This window comes from Cavia porcellus, unplaced genomic scaffold (assembly GCF_034190915.1).
Source record: "Cavia porcellus strain 051 isolate PalLab524CR breed Dunkin Hartley unplaced genomic scaffold, mCavPor4.1 scaffold_7, whole genome shotgun sequence".
NCBI classification, from domain to species: Eukaryota; Metazoa; Chordata; class Mammalia; order Rodentia; family Caviidae; genus Cavia; species Cavia porcellus.
Window position 1 is genome coordinate 38610992 of NW_026947490.1, and position 18926 is coordinate 38629917.

Here is an 18926-nt window from a genome sequence, read left to right on the forward strand (position 1 = left end):
ACCCGGGTCTGCGTGCGCGCCCCGGCCCCCCGCCCCGCCCCGCGCATGCGCCCCACACCTAACCTTTCGTGCACGCGGCCGGGAGCGCGCGTCTCTTCCATTCTACCTCCCCTCCCCCGCGGCCCCGACCTACTTTCCTGTCTTCCGACCCCCGCCGCTTGTCGGTCCCCCAGCGTTCCACCCTGGCCCCGCGTTCCAGGCGGTGCCGCAGGGAAGTTGCGGCGGCGCAGAGACTCAGGCCTGCGCGCACCCGCCACCCTAGACCGACGGCGCGCGCACTTCCCGGGGGCTGCCCCCCCCCTCCGCCGCCGCGCGCGTCGGCCCTGGGCTCGCGCTGCCGCCGCCGCTGCCGCCGCCGCCGCCGCCGCCGCGCGCGCGCGCAGCTCAAGTAAAGGAGGAAAAAAAAGGGGGGAAAAATAGAAAGCGGCTGCAGCGGCAGCAGCGATCCGCCGCTGGACTCAGCCAGGCCGGGCGGCGAGCTAGCGAGCCAGCGACCCAGGGGACAGGCAGCGGCCATCCAGGGCGGGCCGTGTGAAAAAAATAAAAAGTCGCGGCGGCGGCGGCCGCTCAGGGAAGGAGGCCCGAGGGCCGCGTGCGGCGGGTTGGGGGCGACCGCGCGGCGTCCCGGAGCCTTGAGCGCCCGGATCCGGCAGGCGGGTGGAGGCGGAGGCGGCTGCGGCTGCGGCTGAAGCAGGAGGCGGCAGGCGCAGGAGCGACGGCGGCGGCGGCGGCATCTCCTCCTCACATGACCCCACTGTTTGTCCCCGTGATCAGCGCGAGCGGCTCCCGTGTCTCCTCCGTCCCCTCCTGCCGCGCGGCGTGAGCGCCGGGCTCGGGGGCCCCCCCGGCCGCCCGCCCCCTCCCCTCCCTCCCCCTCCCTTCCCCTCCCTCCCCTCCCCTCCCCCCGGGCCTCGCGCCCCCCCCGCCCCCGCCCCCCCCATGGACATGCTGGACCCGGGTCTGGATCCCGCTGCCTCGGCCACCGCTGCAGCCGCCGCCAGGTAAGAGCGCCCGGCCGGTGTCCTCGCGCGCCCGGGTCCGGGTCCTTCGGCCTGTCGGTCGGGCCGCCATGATCCCGAGGGCCGCCGGGCCCGGCTCAAAATGGAGGCCGCGAGGGAGGGGGCGCCCGGTGTCTGACGCCCCTGTCCCCCCCTCCGCCCGCGGGCGTCCGCCCCGGACCAGGCTGCGCGGTCTGGATGAGGGACGTGCGCCGGGGCGGGGGCGCAGGCGGCCGCGGCCCGGGTCCGACCTCTCTTTCTCCTGTGCCCACACAGCCACGACAAGGGACCCGAGGCGGAGGAGGGCGTCGAGCTGCAGGAAGGTGAGTGTTTGCGGTGCACCGGGACTGGGTTCGCGCCCGCGGAGGGGCTGGGCGCGCAGACCCCGCGCAACGCTGACCCTCCCGACCCTCCTCCCTGCAGGTGGGGACGGTCCTGGGGCGGAGGAGCAGACGGCGGTGGCCATCGCCAGCGTCCAGCAGGCGGCGTTCGGTGACCACAACATCCAGTACCAGTTCCGCACAGAGAATAATGGAGGACAGGTGAGGTGCGGGCCCAACTCCTCCGGTCGGCTGAGGGCTGAGCCAGGGCCGGCGGATAGGCTGGGAAAGGCTTAGACCTGGCCCCTGCCCCAGCCTCAGCACCAGCGCCGGTCTCGTTGCTCTGCCGCCCTCTGCAGGTGACATACCGTGTAGTCCAGGTGACTGATGGTCAGCTGGATGGCCAGGGCGACACAGCTGGTGCCGTCAGCGTGGTGTCCACAGCTGCCTTCGCGGGGGGGCAGCAGGCTGTGACCCAGGTGGGTGTGGATGGGGCAGGCCAGCGCCCTGGCCCCGCTGCTGCCTCTGTGCCCCCAGGTCCCGCCGCACCCTTCCCGCTGGTAGGTGCCCAGCATCTGGAGGGGGATGGGGAGGAGGGAGCACGGGCACTGCTCTTGGGGAATCCCAGGGGGTGGGGCAGATGAGAGACTGATGCCACCTTTAGGTTATGTATGAGGCCTGTGGGGTGAGATTCCTGTTGTGTACAGTGAAGTTTTGTGCTGTACATTGTTGTTTTGATTTTTTTTTGTTGTTATGTAAACTGGGATGGTGATGACAGGTGTGGTGTCCCAGGCCTATAGTTAAAGCACTTTGAAGCTGAGGACAGTGTGTGGCTAGGAACCAGTTTGGAGTACGTAGTAGGACCCTGTTTCAAAAACTTTAAAAAATTTTAAAAAACAAAAGTAGCAGGGAGATGTGTCTCTCATGGGAAAGTCTCTTAGAGTGAGACTCTCTTAAGAGTTTCTTAGGGCCAGCAAATGATGGCTGAGTACCTGTGCAGCTTCAGGCCTGTCTGAGACACAGGACAGGAATTCTCCCTTTCTGTAGAGCATGCACTACCCACCAAACACAGCAACAAGGAGGGTGGATGGGGAGATGGCTGAGGGCAGCCTCTCCTCCTGTTCTCCAGGCTGTAATCCAAAATCCCTTCAGCAATGGTGGCAGCCCGGCCGCTGAAGCTGTTAGTGGTGAGGCACGGTTTGCCTACTTCCCGGCATCCAGTGTCGGAGATACAACGGCAGTGTCTGTACAGACCACAGACCAGAGCTTGCAGGCTGGAGGTAAGAAGAGGAAGGGCTGGGGTGGGAAGCAGGGGAGGTTAATGGGCCTGGCAGGCAGGGAAGCCTCCAACCATTTCTAACTCTTCCATTTGTTGCCTTGCCATTAACCAATGCTGTCACTACAGGCCAATTCTATGTCATGATGACGCCTCAGGATGTGCTTCAGACAGGAACGCAACGGACTATTGCACCCCGGACACACCCCTACTCTCCGTAAGTGCAAGTGTTGGTCTGAGGAGCAAGGGATGCTGGGAGGTCTGCTGTTGGGGCTGAAGGAAGGGAGGGTTTCTGGCCTAGGAACTGGGCAGGTTGGCACACAGCAGGCACAGGGTGTTTCTTAGTCTGTTTTGCTTACAAAGTACTGCTTCTTTCCTTTTGTGCATGAATTTGCCTTGCAAAGATAATTATTGAGTCTTAACTGTTTACTAAGTGCTTGAGCACAGGCGTCTGAGATAACACATGCGCACTTTTTTTTTCCCCTTCTAGAAAAATTGATGGAACCAGAACACCTCGAGATGAGAGACGGAGAGCTCAGCACAATGAAGGTAAAGGCAAGGGGTAGGCAGGGCCAGTCCAGGCTGCAGCCTCTCAGCCCCAGCCAGTCCTGATATTTGAAGTCATGGAGAGGGAAGCAGTGCTGGCCCATTACTAGATGGATCCTAAATGCTTGACATGTGTCTATCAAATGTCAGAAATCTTGAAATAGAGGAGAGGTGCCAGGAGCTTCCCACTGTCTGTCAGCATTTCAGGTCCTGAGGGAGGAAGCCACAGGAAGTTGTGCCACTGACCAACCAAGGTCCAAGCAGCTTGCCCTTCCCAGAAACAGCAATTACACCCTGAGACCATTTGTCCTTCAGTGTTCTTGCGTCCACCTCCGGTTACCTCACGTGGTGGACATAGCATCCTGCAGACAGCAAGGGAGCAGTGACACCCAAATACCTAACATTTGATAAATATTTACTGACCCTGGGTCTCAGGCTAGGCAGCATGGGCCCTGTGCCAGGTCTGGAGCCTGACCTCAAGTGTCACAGGCTAGAGAGACAGGGTGCCTATGGTTGAGGGGGTTGGGCAAGACCAGCCTTGCAAGCCTGTGCCCGTCCATCAGAGTGGGCATGGAATGGAGAGTCAGGCTGCTTTATGGGTGCTGGCTTCGTGTGGCAAAAGTTCCTGTGGCTGCCTTGAAAGGGGACCCAGGAGAGTCAGGAAAGGCCTCGAGTGCCAGGCCGAGGCCCTGCATCCTACAGTTTGTTGTGGGTTAGGGGCTGTAGGCCTGTGTGGTTCTGTGCTAAGGAGCTTGCTGGCTTCGGACCTCTGGCCACTACGCATATTCCTGGGCCCCTGGGTGCTTGGATGATGGGATAGATGTGGTCTTAGCTGTCAGTGTCACTGTGTGGGGGAAAGAACCTGTAAATGGCTACCACATAACATTAGGTGGCACGATAGGGCTCCTGAAGAAAGATAAGCTGGGGGAGGAAGTGAATAGGATTCTGTGTGCTCTGAAGGCCTCTGGAGGGGTAACATTTGAGCAAGGGCCTGAGAATACCTTCGGGAGCAAACCACTCTGGGACCTGGGAAGAGTCCCAGGCAGCAAGAATGTATGCAAACATGCAGGCCTTACATGTGTTTGAAGAATAGAACTCAGGAGAGAAAGGTAGCAGAACTGAGGTGGGGTACCAGATCACACAGCGTCATGTGAGAAGTCCTGCCAGGGTGGGAGGGGAAACTAGAGGCTAGGAAAGCAGGAGGTAAGCACAGGTGTTTAGCCTCAGAGAGCAGGATATAGAAAGTATGCGCAACAGCTGACTGGGGCCTCATGCTGAGGTCAGATTGCTTTGAAGGGGAAGGGTGAATTGGAGCTTGGCTACTAAGGCAGCCCCAGGTCCACCACTTCCTGGTCACGAAGCCTGGGGTTGGTTTTAATCTTTGCCTCTGTCCCTTTAAAATGACACTGACTACCCCAAGGCTTCTGGTGAGCATGCTGCAAGTTGAGGTACAATAGTGTGTGGCCCCTGTGTGCCCGGCAGCCAGCTTCCCGCCCATTGCACTCTACCTCTGCCTGGATCTGTCCAGCTCCAGGTCGTCCTGCATAGTTCTCAGCCTCTTGGTGACCCCTTCTTCCAAGCTGCAGAGTATCCCACTTGCTGTCTGCCCATCCTCTCTATCCCTTTGGCTGTCTGGCCCTGCCTGATTGGCTCTATTGAAGATCACCGATGATGCCATCATTGCTAAATCCACTGGATTTCCGTCCAAGCACCTGACTCTGCCTGTTTTTTTCCTTTTGAGAATGTTTCCTTCTGCTCTTCCCTCTCTGCTTTTCTTACTATCTTTGCTGCTCCTTCCAGACTTGTACCTCAGAGCAAGCCCCCCTGATACACAATTTTTCCTGGGATGCTGGTTAACAATCAGTCTCCAGTACTCACCCCAGAGGTTCACAGTAACTATGTCAGAGGGGAGGCCCTGGAATCTGTGCCTCCAAGATTTTCAGGAGTCTTTCACATTAGGCAGGCTAGAGATGACTTTGACTACTGGGATTCTCAAGGTCTGGCCTCTTTTTCCATCTGTCCCAGGAGTATAGCCCATGGGGCCCAGGAGTGGCCCTTAGAAACTGGTTGGTTGATATTCCCAAAACTCCATCCCTGGTCATAGGCATCTATTCTTTTTTTTTTCTTCAGGAGTCTGTCTCTCACTGCAAGGTGAGGACTGCTTCTCTCACAGGGCGTTACCTGCCATCCAGAATCCGGCGATACACAAAAGCTGTTTCTGTACCATCCTCCCCTCCCAGATTCCAGGCCCCTATGGGAAGTGCATTTTAGAATCTCTGCCTCTGGTCATCCTTGAGATGCCCCAAACTCTACTTTGCACCACAGAACTTGCCTCCTTTCCCTCTCCAGAGCAGCAAAAGGCAGCCCTATCATAGTTACTGTGACAGGAATGAAGGCTAGCGTGGCTTTCGAATCTTCCCACTTCTTATCCTGTGTCTGCATACTTCAAGATTCTGTGCTGAAGTGGGCTTCACGCCAGCGTCTCCTTTGCTTCCTCTCTTTTTCTTTTTGCTTCTGGATTCTTCAGGAGCCCCTCCCTAAGGATGCCCTGAGGGAGGGGGACTGAAGAAGTGAAGTGTTATTTGGTGTGACAGAAGGGGGCAGACATTCGCTTCTGAACTGGGTTTCGAAGGTCAGTCCATTGCCATTGTGGCAGAATTTAGGACCAGTGTTGTCAGAAATTCACATCTTTATGTGAAGTCTGACTTTTAAAGGCCAGACTGAATTGGTTTTTCTGTGTCATTGGTTTTCACTATTAATGTTACTAATTCATTCCTCCTACTTCCTTGTGTTTTAATTTGCTGAGTTTTAGTCTTTGCTCTCGCTCTTTAATTTTCCTCTACTGCTGCAACCCATTTATATCTATTGTGTTTTCATCTTAGTCTTTCTTGTGTTGTGAATTCTTCTTTGACCACGGGACTATTTAGAAGTGTGTTACTTAATTCCCAAATATTTATGGGATTTCCTGATATCTCTTTGATAGTTGATCTTTAATTTAGCTCTTTTGTGGTCAGGGACCATACAGTACATGGTTTCAGTTGTCTGAGATGTATGGAGGCCTATTTCAGATGTGGAATATGGCCCGACTTGGTGGAGTGACATGCATGATAGGGACGTGTGTCTGCTCCTGTAGAGTAGGGTCTTCTTTGGGGTCACAGAGGCTGTATTGTTGAGTATATCTATGTTTTCTGTCCTGAGTTCTTGTCTATTTGTCCTGTCAGGAGGGTTGATGTCTCCAACTTATTTGCAGATTTGCCCATATCTGCCTTTAGTCCTGGCAGACTGCTGCTGAGTTGCACGTTTAGTATTGTACAGTGTAACTGAAGTGCATTCGTGGAGTGGAAATGGAGTTGGTTCTCCTCCATTTCAAATGTGCCACAATGGTCTTGCGGGACACGGGCCTGACCTGGCATAGCCTGCTTAGTGCAGCCTTAAATGCAAGGAGCAAGACCCTGCAGGAGGAAATGAGGTCTCACTCCACAGGCAGAACAGACAAGGCACTGAGGTCTATTCCTGCAATTCCTCTCATGCTCCAAAGCCCCCAGCCTGTTTTCATGTCACCGCTTCTGGGATCTTGCTTAGCTGCCTGATATGCCTCTTTTTGGTTTATAAGTCCATTGCTCAGTCTTTCAGTGAGGATTCATCACACCCCCATGGTGTGCAGGAAACATTGCATCCCACCCTTCTGCCTTTCTCAGGTACTTTGTACACAGTGGGATTGGTGATACTTGTTTGTAGGCTCTTCACAGTGGCACTATGAAACCACCAGCATGACAGAGTGTGGTTGGTGCCACCTTACCCATGGCAGGGCAGGCAGTTAGGTTTTTCAGAAGTGCAAATGGCTTGAAATTAACAGGACTTGTGAGCTGCAGCTATAGCTCAGTGCCTAGCTCCACAAGCACTAGACTACAGGGAAAAGGGGGGTGTTGTTGAGGCCTTGTGGATGGACGGGGTGCACCATAGAGGGACATGGGGGTAGTGCACCAGACCTGGGCTGGGGACTCTGCTTTGTTGATGCTCTTGGCCTTGGTTTTCCCCTGGTGGCAGGTTTCTGTTCACTGAGACTATAACAGGGCTCCTCGCTCTCTCCTGAGCCCAGCCAACATGTGTAACAGTCCCCACAGTTTCCCCTGGCATGGTGCAACATGATGTACAGTGCTGAGAAAAAGGAGAGTGAAAGGAGGGCCTGGGAACAGGACCAGTGGTCAGAGCACAAGATGGAGAAGCCTCATGGGTGGGTCACTCAGTCTAAATGGGGTGCACTTGGAGGTGGTAGGAGCTAGTCCACAGTAGTGGAGAGGCAGGACCAAAGGAGGAGGTAGGCTGCCTGCTTATGGGCCAGGAGTGCTTCTTCAGGGCAGGGCAGGGCTGGTTTGTTGCTGAGCTCAGGAGAATTACACCCTCCTCACCCTTCCCCCAGGTTCCCTGCCCACCCCTCATGAAGTGCTCGCTTGCCCTATTTTCCAGATCCCACCTAGCTGTAGGCCCCATCTCTTTCCCAAATATTGCATACCTCTTGAACCTTCCCGGGAAGAAGGCAGAAGTGTGTGGAAGAAGTCAGGGATGCGCAGGCCTTCTGTCCCCCACAGTGTAGTCCTGAACTCAGAAGTTTCTGAAAGATTGGGCAGCTACACCTTTAGGCTATGAGACTGGGGTCTCTGGCTCAGATGTATGCTACTCCCCTCCTTCAGGGATCCTAAGGATGTGACATAGGTGCATGTGACTATGAGGGAGATTGTAGAGTTTTAAGAAATCCCAAATCTGGACCTCTCGAGTGAACTTCTATATTATTTTGTCATCCTTGACTTTCAAGGTAGGGCTTTGCTGTTTCTAGGAGCCAAAGCTGTGGAACCAGCCCTCTGAGAACTGCAGTGCCAGTCTTGGGAGCTGGGACTTGCTGCCAGGAACCTGCAGAAGGACTTTAACCAGGGCAAGGCATGATCCGATTTCATTTACAGCTGGGAAAAATAAGATCAGGGGAGCCAGAATTTCTGGAAAGATACAGAGAATCCATACCAGGGCTGTAGAAACAAAGTGTTACTGGATCCTATCTAAAGGGACTCTGACCTCTTTTTTTTTTTGTACTGGAAACTGAACTCAGGACCTCGTGCTTACCATGCCAGTGCTATGCCGCTGAGCTGTAGTCCCAGCCCACTGACCCCTTTTTAACCTCTTAAGAATATGAGCTAACTGTCTGAGCTGTGGTTTTCCAAAAGAAGCCAGAAATGATCATTATGACATGAAATTTCATAATTTTTAAATAACTCAGATTTTCATAAATATGCTGGGTGGGCCAAAGAAAGTAATCAAAGTCCCTAGGCCTTTTTTTTCCCCCCTCTGCTTTACTTTGCAGTATTGGGGATTAAATCCATTACTGAGCTACATCCTGGCCTTTTTGTGTATTTTCCAGAAACAGAGTCTTATTAAGTTGATAAGTTGCCCAGGCTTGAACATTCAGGCTTTCTGCCTCAACCTCTCAGAGTGCTGGGTTAGGAATGTGCCACCATGCCTAGTAGTCCAGATCCATAGTGCACAGCTTTTGACTTCTGGCTGAGGGTGTGTGGTCTTCCTGTGAAGCAGTGCTGCCAGGGTTCCGTCTTGCACTTCCCTGGCACAGACCGTGCTCAGGGCAGACAGTGTCTATCCTTTGTGGCAACCTATCAGGCAGGGGTAAGTGCTGTTGGGTAGCTGTTATTACTGCTATTCTCCTGCAGTGGAGCGAAGACGGAGGGACAAGATCAACAACTGGATCGTCCAGCTTTCAAAAATCATTCCAGATTGTAATGCAGACAATAGCAAGACAGGAGCGGTAAGTGTCCCCTGCCTTCTGGTAGGCCACTTGGCCTTCTCATTGCTACAGTGCCCCTGTTCCCCATCCCCCAGCCTGGCTGACCCACAGCACTGGTGCTGTCCTGGGATGGGCCAGAGGGGAGTGCCCAGTCTGATACTCTCGCCACCCCCACCCAGAGTAAAGGGGGCATCCTGTCAAAGGCCTGTGACTATATCCGGGAGCTTCGCCAGACCAACCAGCGCATGCAGGAGACCTTCAAGGAGGCCGAGCGGCTGCAGGTAGACAACGAGCTCCTGAGGCAACAGGTGCGTATGGGTGCCCTGGGAACTCCAGGCCCCAGGAGCCAGCCCCTGACTCACTTGTGCCCTGTCACACCTCCAGATCGAGGAGCTGAAGAATGAGAACGCCCTGCTTCGAGCCCAGCTGCAGCAGCACAACCTGGAGATGGTGGGCGAGAGTGCCCGGCAGTGATGCCTGCTCCACCATGACGCCCCACCCCCAGCCCTTAGCACAGAGAGGGACACATGCCCCTCCCCCAGCTGCGTTTTTTTATAGTAGATTTTTAACAAAAAATGAATGAAATAATGCATTTCTGTGGATACATTACCCACTGCCCTCCTAGACTTGGAAATGACCCCCAACCTCACCTGTCTGTCTGCCTCCCTTTTCTGGCCCTCCCTAAGCCCCAGCACTCCTGGTGGCCTTACAAGGGGGCGAGAGGGAGGAGGACAGAGGCCTTGCCGTTTCCTGCTGCCTCCTTGGTCTCTAGAGGTACTGAGACAGGGTGCTTATGGGAAGGAGGGAGCTTTTGGGGGGCTACCCTGGGGCCTGGACCTAGGCAGAAAGGCCATGTCCCACCCCACCTCTTGTTTCTGGATCCCTGCTCCCCTTCGTGGGGGTGGTGTGCGTGCGTGTGTGTGTGTGCGTGTGTGTGTGTGCGTGCTTGTGTGTGTGTGCGTGTGTGTGCGTGTGTGTGTGTGTGTGTGTGTGTGTTAATTTTCTTTATGGAAAAATGGTCAAAAAAATAGAGAGAGGTATTTAACTGCAATAAACTGGCCCCATGTGGCCCCCGCCTTGTCTGTTATTGTCTGTCTGTCTTCAGGGCAGGGGAGGGACCAGGGTGGGTACAGAGCTCCCAAAGGCCAGGACTTAAGCTGCTGTGTTGGTGGCAGTGTACCTGTCTCTGCCATTCCACACGCTTGGTGCCCTGTCCATTGGCCAGATGGATGGAGGAATTAAGGATTGAATAGCCTCTTGAAGGCCCCAAGGGTGAAGATGCAGGTTGGAGTGGAGGACCAAGGGTCAAGGACATGTCCCTTGCTGTTGGATGAGAGGTTGGGGTCTCCCTGTCACCAGTTCCTGAAAATAAACCTGACTCCTGGCCCTGCCTTGTGGGCTGAAGCCCTCCCCTCTCCACCAGCCAATGATGGGGCCTGGCCTTGAGCCCCCCACCCCCAGGGAGGGCAGATGGCCAGGAAGCCAGGCTTGGCCCGTCTGCCTGTCGCCATGCACCGGGGCTCTGGCGCCTGTGCTGTGACCCCTGCCCCTGACTGATGATGAAACCTGGTCTGAGCCAATGCAGCGATGCTTGCTGAAGCTGGAGGATGCTGCTGCTTCCTTCGGGGATCGATGTGCAGCACCTTTTCATTCAGCCCCCTGAAGATCTGGGTCTGCCAGCTGTTCCCCTTGCCGAGCTCTCCACCCTGCCACCACCCAAGTGCTGTAACTGGTCTCTGTCTGCTTTGCCTGGGGCTTCCCTTTTGAAGCTATCTCTTGAGTGTGGCATGATTAGCTGCCAAGTGGAGTGACTGAGGCAGCCCTCCTTGCTAGGGCCAGTCTGTTTTCATGGTTTCCAGTGAGGGACCAGGAAGAAACATTTGTTGCTAGTGTTAATTCTTTGGGCTCTGGCAGCAGGGGTAATGCTGGATAGCCCTGGCTGAGTCAGGCGAGACGGCTCATCTCGAATGAGGCTTTGTAGATGTCTTAGGACAGGTACTGCAAGATGGGCCCGGTAGATAGGAATAAAGGTACTGCAGTCAGCCTGGGTTCATCCCCCAGCCAGCAGAGAATCGGCACTAAAACCCTTGGTGTTGGCCAGTTTCTGCAATGTAAATACTCCCCTCTACTGGTCCCAATTGATGACACTGAATGGGACCTTGGATGAGAGGGTCAGACACAGTCTGCTGTGCCCCTCTGTTTTGGCGAGGCAGAGAGCGTGGTGATGATGACCACAAGACTTGGCATCAGGGAAGTCACATCTGGGGTTAGTGGGGAGAAGACAGCTGAGATCCCAAAATACTGAGCAGAGCCCAGGAGCTCCATGGAGGCCAGGCGGCAATGGCTGATGCAAAAGGAAACATATGCTGTCATATAAGGTGCACGCATCAGATGCCGGTATCAGTGCCACCTTCTATGGTCATTTTCCAGTCATTTAGAGCCATGCCTCAAAGTCTGCCATTCAGAAAACTGCATGGTGGGGGTTCAGCGAACGTGAGCTGTATCTAGCACCCGGCTATCCAGTGTCCTTCCCAGAAGCTGTGTGGGTGCAGAGACCCCAGAATAATGAGATACCCCTTCTGGCAGCTATGCTGGGCCTATCAGCTATGCTGGCGTAAATGAGGGCATGTAGGAAAGGTGGGAGTGAGAGGTATTGCACTGCTGCTCTCCAACTTCTGGCGTAAAACTGGAATTTTTTTCTTTCTGGGGTCAACAAGGTGACATCACAATGAGTGAAAGTGTTCCCAGGTAGTTGGCCAGAGGAATGCATCTGTGGCCTGGCTGCTCCACCCCCTAGACACACCTCTGCTGGCCAAGGATGACACAACTCTGTCCCCTGTGTCTGTCAGTGTTCCGGCTTATCTCTCCCGCCTTCACGGCGCCACCACCTTCTTGGAAATGAGTTAGGGCAAAGGGGTGGGGGCTCAGACCACCACCTCCTCCAACAGGCCTCATAAAAGAGACGGTAACTGAGCCCTAGACACCAGAGCAAGTCTTCGACCCAACAGGTTGGCCAGACAGACAGCATGATGGCACTGTACACTCAGATCCGGGCTGCCTGCCTCCTGGTCCTCCTCCTCACTAGCCTGACCAGTGGCTCTATTGTCCAGCCACAGGTGAGTCCTGGGGGCATGGGTTGGAGAGCCAGATCGGGCCAGGGTGGGGTGGGGATGCATTGCTGAGCTCAGGCCTGCCCTGGGGGACCTGTACCTGCTTGGAGAATACGGATGGGAAAGAGTGGCAGGGATACAGGGATACCTCTGACCTAATTGTACCAGTGAGTGCTACTCTGAGTCAAGTATTCCTGCAGACAGTAGGGATGGAGCACATGGTAGAAGAGAGAGATTTTTGCTCTTACAGAGTTTACATCTTGGTCAGGGAATCAATTCATGAATGAATCAAACAAATGAACTGTGTTTAGTAAATGCTACTCATGAATAGCATAACAGATGGTGTAGAGGGACCAGAGTGGGGACAAGGTGCTGGCAGTCAAGAGTGTTTGGTGAGAAATTGATACCGTGCCTGTGCCTTAGAGAGTAATAGGTGGGTTAGCAAACAGGCAGTGAGATGGGGCAAGCGCAAGTGCTGAGAGACCAGAGAGCTGGCTGAGCAAGGGTGGTGCCGGGAGATGAGATGGGAGGTGTGCAGGGTGCGACTGTGCAGACGCAATTTATCCTCTAAGTGCCAGGCACATCCTGTTGGCTTTAAAGTGGGGAAAGCCATGATCTGATGGGTAACATTAAAAGTCGTTCTGTTACACGATGTGGCGATGGGGAGAAAAAGTGGCAGATCTTCAGGGTTTTCCAGAAGGAGAATCCCCAATGGAGCAGGAGAAGAGCAAGAAAAGGAAGTCCCTCCCCTAGGAGTCCAGCCGGGTCATGACTTCTCAACCACTGGGAGAGGAACAGGTTGGCATGGGCAGCCTGAGAGCTCTGCCATCCTCAGTGCCCCTTCTTTTCCAGACAGGGCAGCTTGTAGAGTCCCAGCCCCACAACACAGCTGAAGCCAAGGCCAGCTTCACGGTAAGAAGGATTGAGACTCCTGCCCTGGTCCTCACAGCCTGGCCCTGCCAGTCCTCACCCTCCCTTCCTTTTCACAGCCCTCACTGCAGAGGCTGAGGAGGCGGGACGCCCACTTTCCCATCTGCGTTTTCTGCTGCAGCTGCTGTAAGAAAGAAAAGTGTGGGATATGCTGCAAGACGTAGAGCCTCCTGCCCCAACCCCTCACCCTCCCTTATTTATTCCTACCCCCCCACAACAATGGTCTTGGAATAAAACGGCTGGTTCTTTTATTTTTCAAATTGCAGTGTCTGTTGTTCTTTCTCCCTGCCAAGGACCTAAGCCAGAGAATTATTCTTGCCCTTGCCTTGCAAGGTCCAGAACTCATTGAGATGCACTGGATTGGTGTGTACTGCACCTTACCAAAAAGCCTAGTGAAACAAATTTGTTGTCTGTTTTATCCCCTGCTTCAAAAGATCTGGAATCTATATTGTAGCAGCAGAAAATGAAAGTTAAAGTTAACTCTTCTTGGAGTCTTCTTAATGGCAAGTTTGTTTTTTGTTTGCTTGCTGGCAGTAATGGGGATTGAATCCAGGGCTTCATGCATGCTAGCCAAGTGCTCTATCATTGAGCTACACCCCCTGCTTCCTTGGAGTCCTCCTCCTCCTCCTCTCCCTCTCCTCCTCCTTGGTCTTTTTTGATACAGAGTTTTACTGTATGTTTCAGGCTGGCCCTGAACTAGCTCAGGCTGGTCTTGAACTTGCAGTGATCCTCTTGCCTCAGCCTCCCAAGTGCTGAGATTACAAGTGTGAGTTACCACATCAGGCTCTTTGGAGTTTTCTTGACAGAGGGGTCACAAACACCAGAGCCAAAGATTCTGAACAAAATCCTAGGGTTTCTTCCAGAGCTCCACAGGTGGTGGAAACTACTAACTACTCTATTTGCCATTTGCACTTGAATGAGCCACAGTGGAGTTTCCCAAGACATGATGACATCATTGCTCCCGTGGCTGATGGATTGTGTGCTTGTGTATCCTGTGCTTTACCTTCCCTCTTCTTTCTGTGGTATTAGGTGGGACACCTACAGCCTTGCTCGTGCTAGACTAAGCACTCTGCCACTGAGCTACATCCCAGCTCTAGCTTTTCAAGTTTTAACACATTAAGTAACTGTAGATATAACTTACAACATCTTAAACAAAACCTCTTTGAGATCCTTAATAATCTTTCAGAGAGTAAAGAGGTCCTGAGACCTGAAAGTTTGACAATCACTGTCCATCAGGAATTAGAAAGAGTGAGTGAAGAGTGTTAGTTTGTCTCATAGGAGACTCTTGTAGTCTCAGCCAAGTGTGATGGTGCACACCTTTAATCCCAGCACTCTGAAGCTGAGGCAGGAGCCTCACATGTGCAAGCCTGGCTGGGGCAACACCCTGACTTAGTGACACTCTGACTCAAAATGAAAAAGTGAAAAACAGCCTAGTGATGTAGCTCAATGTGAAGGCCTGGATTCAATCTCCAGTCCTGGGACAGGGCGGGTGGGGGAGTTGCATTCTCTCAATAGGAACACAGTTTGCATAGGAAACATGGGAGTACCCTCTGCCTCCATGGGAATTAATTTCTCTCCCATTCTCCTTGAAAGCTGTATCATTCTCATTCTGATTGCCCTACTTTGAGACAGAGATGGATATGGTACAAGTCTTACACTACCTTCCTAGCTCATAAAATTACAGCTGTCCCTGTGGGATGATATGCAGCATTGGCAATCTGGTCTCGATATTAAATATTAACAACAAAAACATATTATGTATGATACTGAGGGAGGAGCTTCACATCCCAGGAAAAGGGAGTTCCAAGAGATGGCGGCCATTCCCTGGAGGAAGAACTTCTGACTTCGTCAAAGAAAACAGAAGCCTTATTTTATAAGAAATGTCCTGGTTTGTTTGTTTGTTTTGAGAAAGGGTCTTACTATATAATTCAGGTTGGCCTTGAACTCACCATGTAGCCTAGGATGGCTTCAAACTCATGGTGATCCTCTTGCCTCAGCCTCCCAAGAGCTGGGGATTTACAGATATGCACCACCATGCCCTGCTTGAAATGTGCTGATTTTTAAAACACTGTATTGGCAGTTGGCTAAAAGAACTTACGTTTTGTTTGTTTTTGCCATCCTGGGAATTGAACCCAGCCATTATAGTAAGCTCCAGTTCTAGTTTTCATTTTGAAACAGGATCTTGCCAAGTTGCCAGACTGGGCTTACCCTCTCAGACCGCTGGGACCACTAAACTCAGGTAAGAGCTTTTTTTTTTTTTAATTAATTTTCTGCAAGCCAAACTAAAGCCAACTGGGAGCCTGATCAACTTCGTACACCACCAGCTTCTGCCTTCCACTTAGGAAGGCTGGTGGTCTGGAAGCAGGTAAAGGGATGGAGGGTACCCCAAAGCCGAAGGTCATCACACCTATTTTTTGTAGCCTTATAATTTCAGCTTCACTGACTTCTCACAGTAGGTTTAGTTCACTCACCCCAACAAACACAGGCCAACAGGGCACTAAAAGGGAAGGCACTGACCACTGCATCCCTCCAGCTGACCCAGAATGCAAAGCACACTTGGTACACTGGAGAGGAGGCCCCTCCAGAGCAGTTCTGCTCACCCTTAATGCTATAATATCGATCTCTTTCCCTACGTTTTCCAGAAAACATGTGGAAAATCATGATGAATTCTGCCCTCTTACTCCTCTACTCCAAAGTCCAGAAGGTTAAAATTTTCAATATATAAAGATTTCACAGAATATACAGTATCAAGGTCTGATATATATTACCCCAAAACAAGAGTGGGAGTGGCAAATACCATTCCTCTTCTTGAGTAGCCCAAGACCCCACATAAGCCAGTTAAGTGTCTGTCCTTGGGAACTTGGGAATTTTTGGCCACCATATTTCTCAGGTTCCTGGATTGCTCAACTCAGTGAAAGGTCCTTTCTCTGACTCTGGAATTGCTACTGACAGGTGTAGGCACAAGGATCCAGATGACTGCAGGCCAACGGATGGGTTTCCTGGACAGAGAGTGAAGAAGTGAAAGTTGTGAGGCAGAGGCAATCAAGCTTGAGTGTGCATCAGACAGACTCCTGGAGGGCCCAGGGGGGTGCAGACTTCGGGGCCTTGCAAGCTGGAGAACCTCATTCACCAGTGTGGACTGGGGCCTAGAGCTTGCATCTAACACCCTCCCAAGTGCTGCAGCTGCTGATGAAGGCCACACTTTCAGGATCTTTGGGGACCTGCCAGGCCTGCCTGAGTAAGTGCCTCTGGTTATGAGGCAGTGAGGACCACCACAGTGGGGTAACAGTAGGACAAAGAGCTGAGGCAGTGAAGTAAGCCGCTGGGTGTAGCATCATGAGACCTTTATAAAAACCATAAGCACAGGATGTTGGTATGAGATGAGAAATGTTTACCAAGAAAATCTAAAATAATATCTCTAGCTTCACTTGCTCTTAGTCAATTTAAGATCTCTAATTTTAGAGGTTGCACAGCTGGGTGATATGTTACTAGCTTCGGGCGTTATGCTTTCGGTGCCTGGGTTACTACTACCCAGGGACCTGACAGCTGCTTTTGCTTCACTCGGGCCTACAGAAGTCTGATGGGTGACTAAAATGGGACAAGGGGCTCTGCATCTCTGGCTTCACAGTGTGTCTGTCCCCTTTGCTATTTTAACATCGGTGTCAGATTCTACTCAGCTCTGCACAGCGACACGTTGATCATTTAAGGAGTGCTTCATCCAAGACTGTGATGCAGGGCCAGCTTGGCCTCCTGCCCATGGGAGCTGCTCTGTGTTTCTTCCAGCCCAGCCTCATGCTTTCTCAGCAGCACAAGCCCTGAAAGTCTTTCAGCCCTATAGTAAGGCCAGGACCCATGTACGGGATGTGCAGGCAGCTGGAAGAGGACCTCGGCAGTTCCTGAGCAAAGCAGACTGTGTGTGAGCCCACCAAGTACAAGGCCAGGAGGTCCTGCACAGGGTGATGGTGCCAGACACAAAAAATTCAACAGCCTGTAGCTAAATGACCACCCAGTGTTCCAAAAGCATCACAAAATGAAATTTGTTGGAGCTACAATGGGAGTTACTGGACTTGAGCCCACCCCAGCAAATCAATAAAAACCTACTGCTCTCTGTTTTGTGGGCAGCAGCTTGGCCACTCTCTCAAGCAAATGCTCAAAGCTCCAGTTTGGCTGAACACTGTCCCCACAAAGTTTTGAGCTTATGTGTGTGCTTAGCATATTTGACCCACTCTTAACTTCTACTATCTCTGGGACTAAAGATTCCACTGCTTGGTATCAGGACCCTGGCAAAATCACCCAGCTTCTCTGAGCCCCAGTATTCTCATCGACACAGATTTGTCATGGAGTCCCTTCTTGGGACAGCTTGAGCTTCCTGAAGGGGCTCAGTATACGTTGGTCCCTAACATTTGTTTGGAAGGCTGGAGAGGAAGAGTGCAGCATGAATATGAGGGACAGCAGCCTACCCAAGAGAAGCTAGTGGACACCTGGACCTGTTGGTCCCACTTGTCCTGCACAGGGCAGAAGGTCATGTCAGGTTGCAGACCCAGGCAGGTGTGGACAACAGAGAGTGGTGAGGGCTACAGTGGGGAGTGTGTGCGCCCTTAGAGAAGGGGCAGCCATTGTTCAGGGAACAGCAGCTTGGTCACTATGTGGACCGCCTGCTGGCTCCCTTCAGCCAAAGCCCAGTGCAGTTGAAGCCCTTTTCTCCCCGCTCCCTCTCAATAAGCTTTGCCTGGTCAGGAGTGTGTATGTTGTAATATTTAGCACAGTCTCATCTTTGCCACTTCTGGGACACAAGATCCCCATGTCCAGCATCAGCTTGAACCAAGCCCCAGCCACTACTCAAGAGTCTCTGAGTACTGAGAATGGAGCTTCATTCTATCTGCCAGTACATAAAACCAAAAAATCAGAACATTTCACACACACACACACACACACACACACACACACACACACACACACACAAATTCTTGTTGTTATGGGCTGAGTAGTCCCGTGTTGAAGTCCTAACCCCCATTACCTTAGAATGTGACCCTGTTTGAAGATGGAGTCTTTGCCTAGGTAATCAAGCTAAAATAGAACCATTATGTTGGGTCTTATTCCAGTATGACTGGTGTCCTTCAGGAAGGGGGAAATCTGGAAGACGTGCAAAGACAGAATGTCATGGGAACATGAAGGGAACATGGGAACATGGGAACATGTCATGGGAACATCTACAAACCTGGCACAGATCCCCTCCTACTCTTTAAAAGGAGACAATACTGCCAACACCTTGAATCTGGAATTCAAGCCTCCAAAGCTATGAGACAATACATTTTGGTTTTGTTTTTTGTTTCTTTTCATATTGTTTTTTGAGACAGGGTCTCACTTTGTAGATCAGGCTGGCCTTCAACTACGACTAGCCTCTTGCCTCAGTCTCCCAAGTGCTGGATTTATAAGTGTGTGCTGCCACACCTGGCTGCATTCTGATTTTTAAGCCACACAGTTTGTGGTACTTTGTTACAACAGCACTAGCACCTAATACACCTGCCTTGTCCTGAACCTTGCCTGACCGGGCATCACTGGCACCTGGATGGTCTCCTTTGGACAGGACACCTGCTGTCTCCTTTTGCAGCCCCAGAGCCTCACTCATTTGCTTTTACCCCAAGCTAGCTCAGTCCTGCAGCCTAGTGCCTGGGCTTGCTGTGTGGGACACAGGCCTATGAATCTGTCCCCCAGGAATGGCCTAAAGTCACACCCAGAGAAGACATGCCAGCGCACACCACTCCAGTCAGGTTTGTTTGGATACAGGTCCTTGATGGAGACCATCCCGTGTGTCCGTGTCCTCCCTCAAAGCCCAGGCACCAGGACTTTCTCTTTTCCAAGATCCAGGCGTTCAAGCCGTACCCCACTTTCAATGGGCCATTGTCCCAGACTGGGAAAGGCACAGGCTGAGTCTGACATCATGAAGCCCAAGGTGGG

General features: G+C 52.6%; 2 protein-coding genes across 3 annotated transcripts; both read left to right on the forward strand.

Moving 5' to 3' along the window:
* The first annotated feature begins 331 nt into the window (after nucleotides 1–331).
* On the forward strand, nucleotides 332–10010 carry Usf2 (upstream transcription factor 2, c-fos interacting). Of its 2 annotated transcripts, XM_063253372.1 has the most exons (10): nucleotides 335–1001; nucleotides 1275–1321; nucleotides 1422–1540; nucleotides 1678–1878; nucleotides 2448–2598; nucleotides 2724–2811; nucleotides 3085–3143; nucleotides 8855–8949; nucleotides 9108–9236; nucleotides 9313–10010. In XM_063253372.1, exons 1-10 carry the CDS (start codon nucleotides 940–942, stop codon nucleotides 9400–9402), a joined length of 1041 nt encoding a protein of 346 aa, XP_063109442.1. In that variant the 5' UTR covers nucleotides 335–939; the 3' UTR covers nucleotides 9403–10010. The 2 variants fall into 2 exon arrangements, with proteins under 2 accessions (XP_063109443.1, XP_063109442.1); XM_063253373.1 differs by lacking the exon at nucleotides 1678–1878 and having other exon boundaries at nucleotides 332–1001.
* Nucleotides 10011–11740: 1730 nt separating this feature from the next.
* Nucleotides 11741–13228, forward strand: Hamp (hepcidin antimicrobial peptide). Its single transcript, XM_003466576.5, has 3 exons — nucleotides 11741–12044; nucleotides 12891–12950; nucleotides 13028–13228. The coding sequence occupies exons 1-3, from the start codon at nucleotides 11955–11957 to the stop codon at nucleotides 13130–13132; spliced, it is 255 nt and encodes an 84-aa protein (XP_003466624.2). The 5' UTR covers nucleotides 11741–11954; the 3' UTR covers nucleotides 13133–13228.
* The last annotated feature ends 5698 nt before the right edge of the window (nucleotides 13229–18926 follow it).

What these genes read in the sequence shown, in the direction of transcription:
- Hamp (XM_003466576.5), top strand. Translation starts at nt 11,955, where the DNA reads ATGATGGCACTGTACACTCAGATCCGGGCTGCCTGCCTCCTGGTCCTC. An exon ending in GCTCTATTGTCCAGCCACAG is followed by an intron (nt 12,045 to 12,890) that starts GTGAGTCCTGGG and finishes CTTCTTTTCCAG; the next exon opens with ACAGGGCAGCTTGTAGAGTC. An exon ending in AAGCCAAGGCCAGCTTCACG is followed by an intron (nt 12,951 to 13,027) that starts GTAAGAAGGATT and finishes TCCTTTTCACAG; the next exon opens with CCCTCACTGCAGAGGCTGAG.
- Usf2 (XM_063253372.1), top strand. Translation starts at nt 940, where the DNA reads ATGGACATGCTGGACCCGGGTCTGGATCCCGCTGCCTCGGCCACCGCT. An exon ending in CGGACACACCCCTACTCTCC is followed by an intron (nt 2,812 to 3,084) that starts GTAAGTGCAAGT and finishes TTCCCCTTCTAG; the next exon opens with AAAAATTGATGGAACCAGAA. An exon ending in GAGAGCTCAGCACAATGAAG is followed by an intron (nt 3,144 to 8,854) that starts GTAAAGGCAAGG and finishes ATTCTCCTGCAG; the next exon opens with TGGAGCGAAGACGGAGGGAC.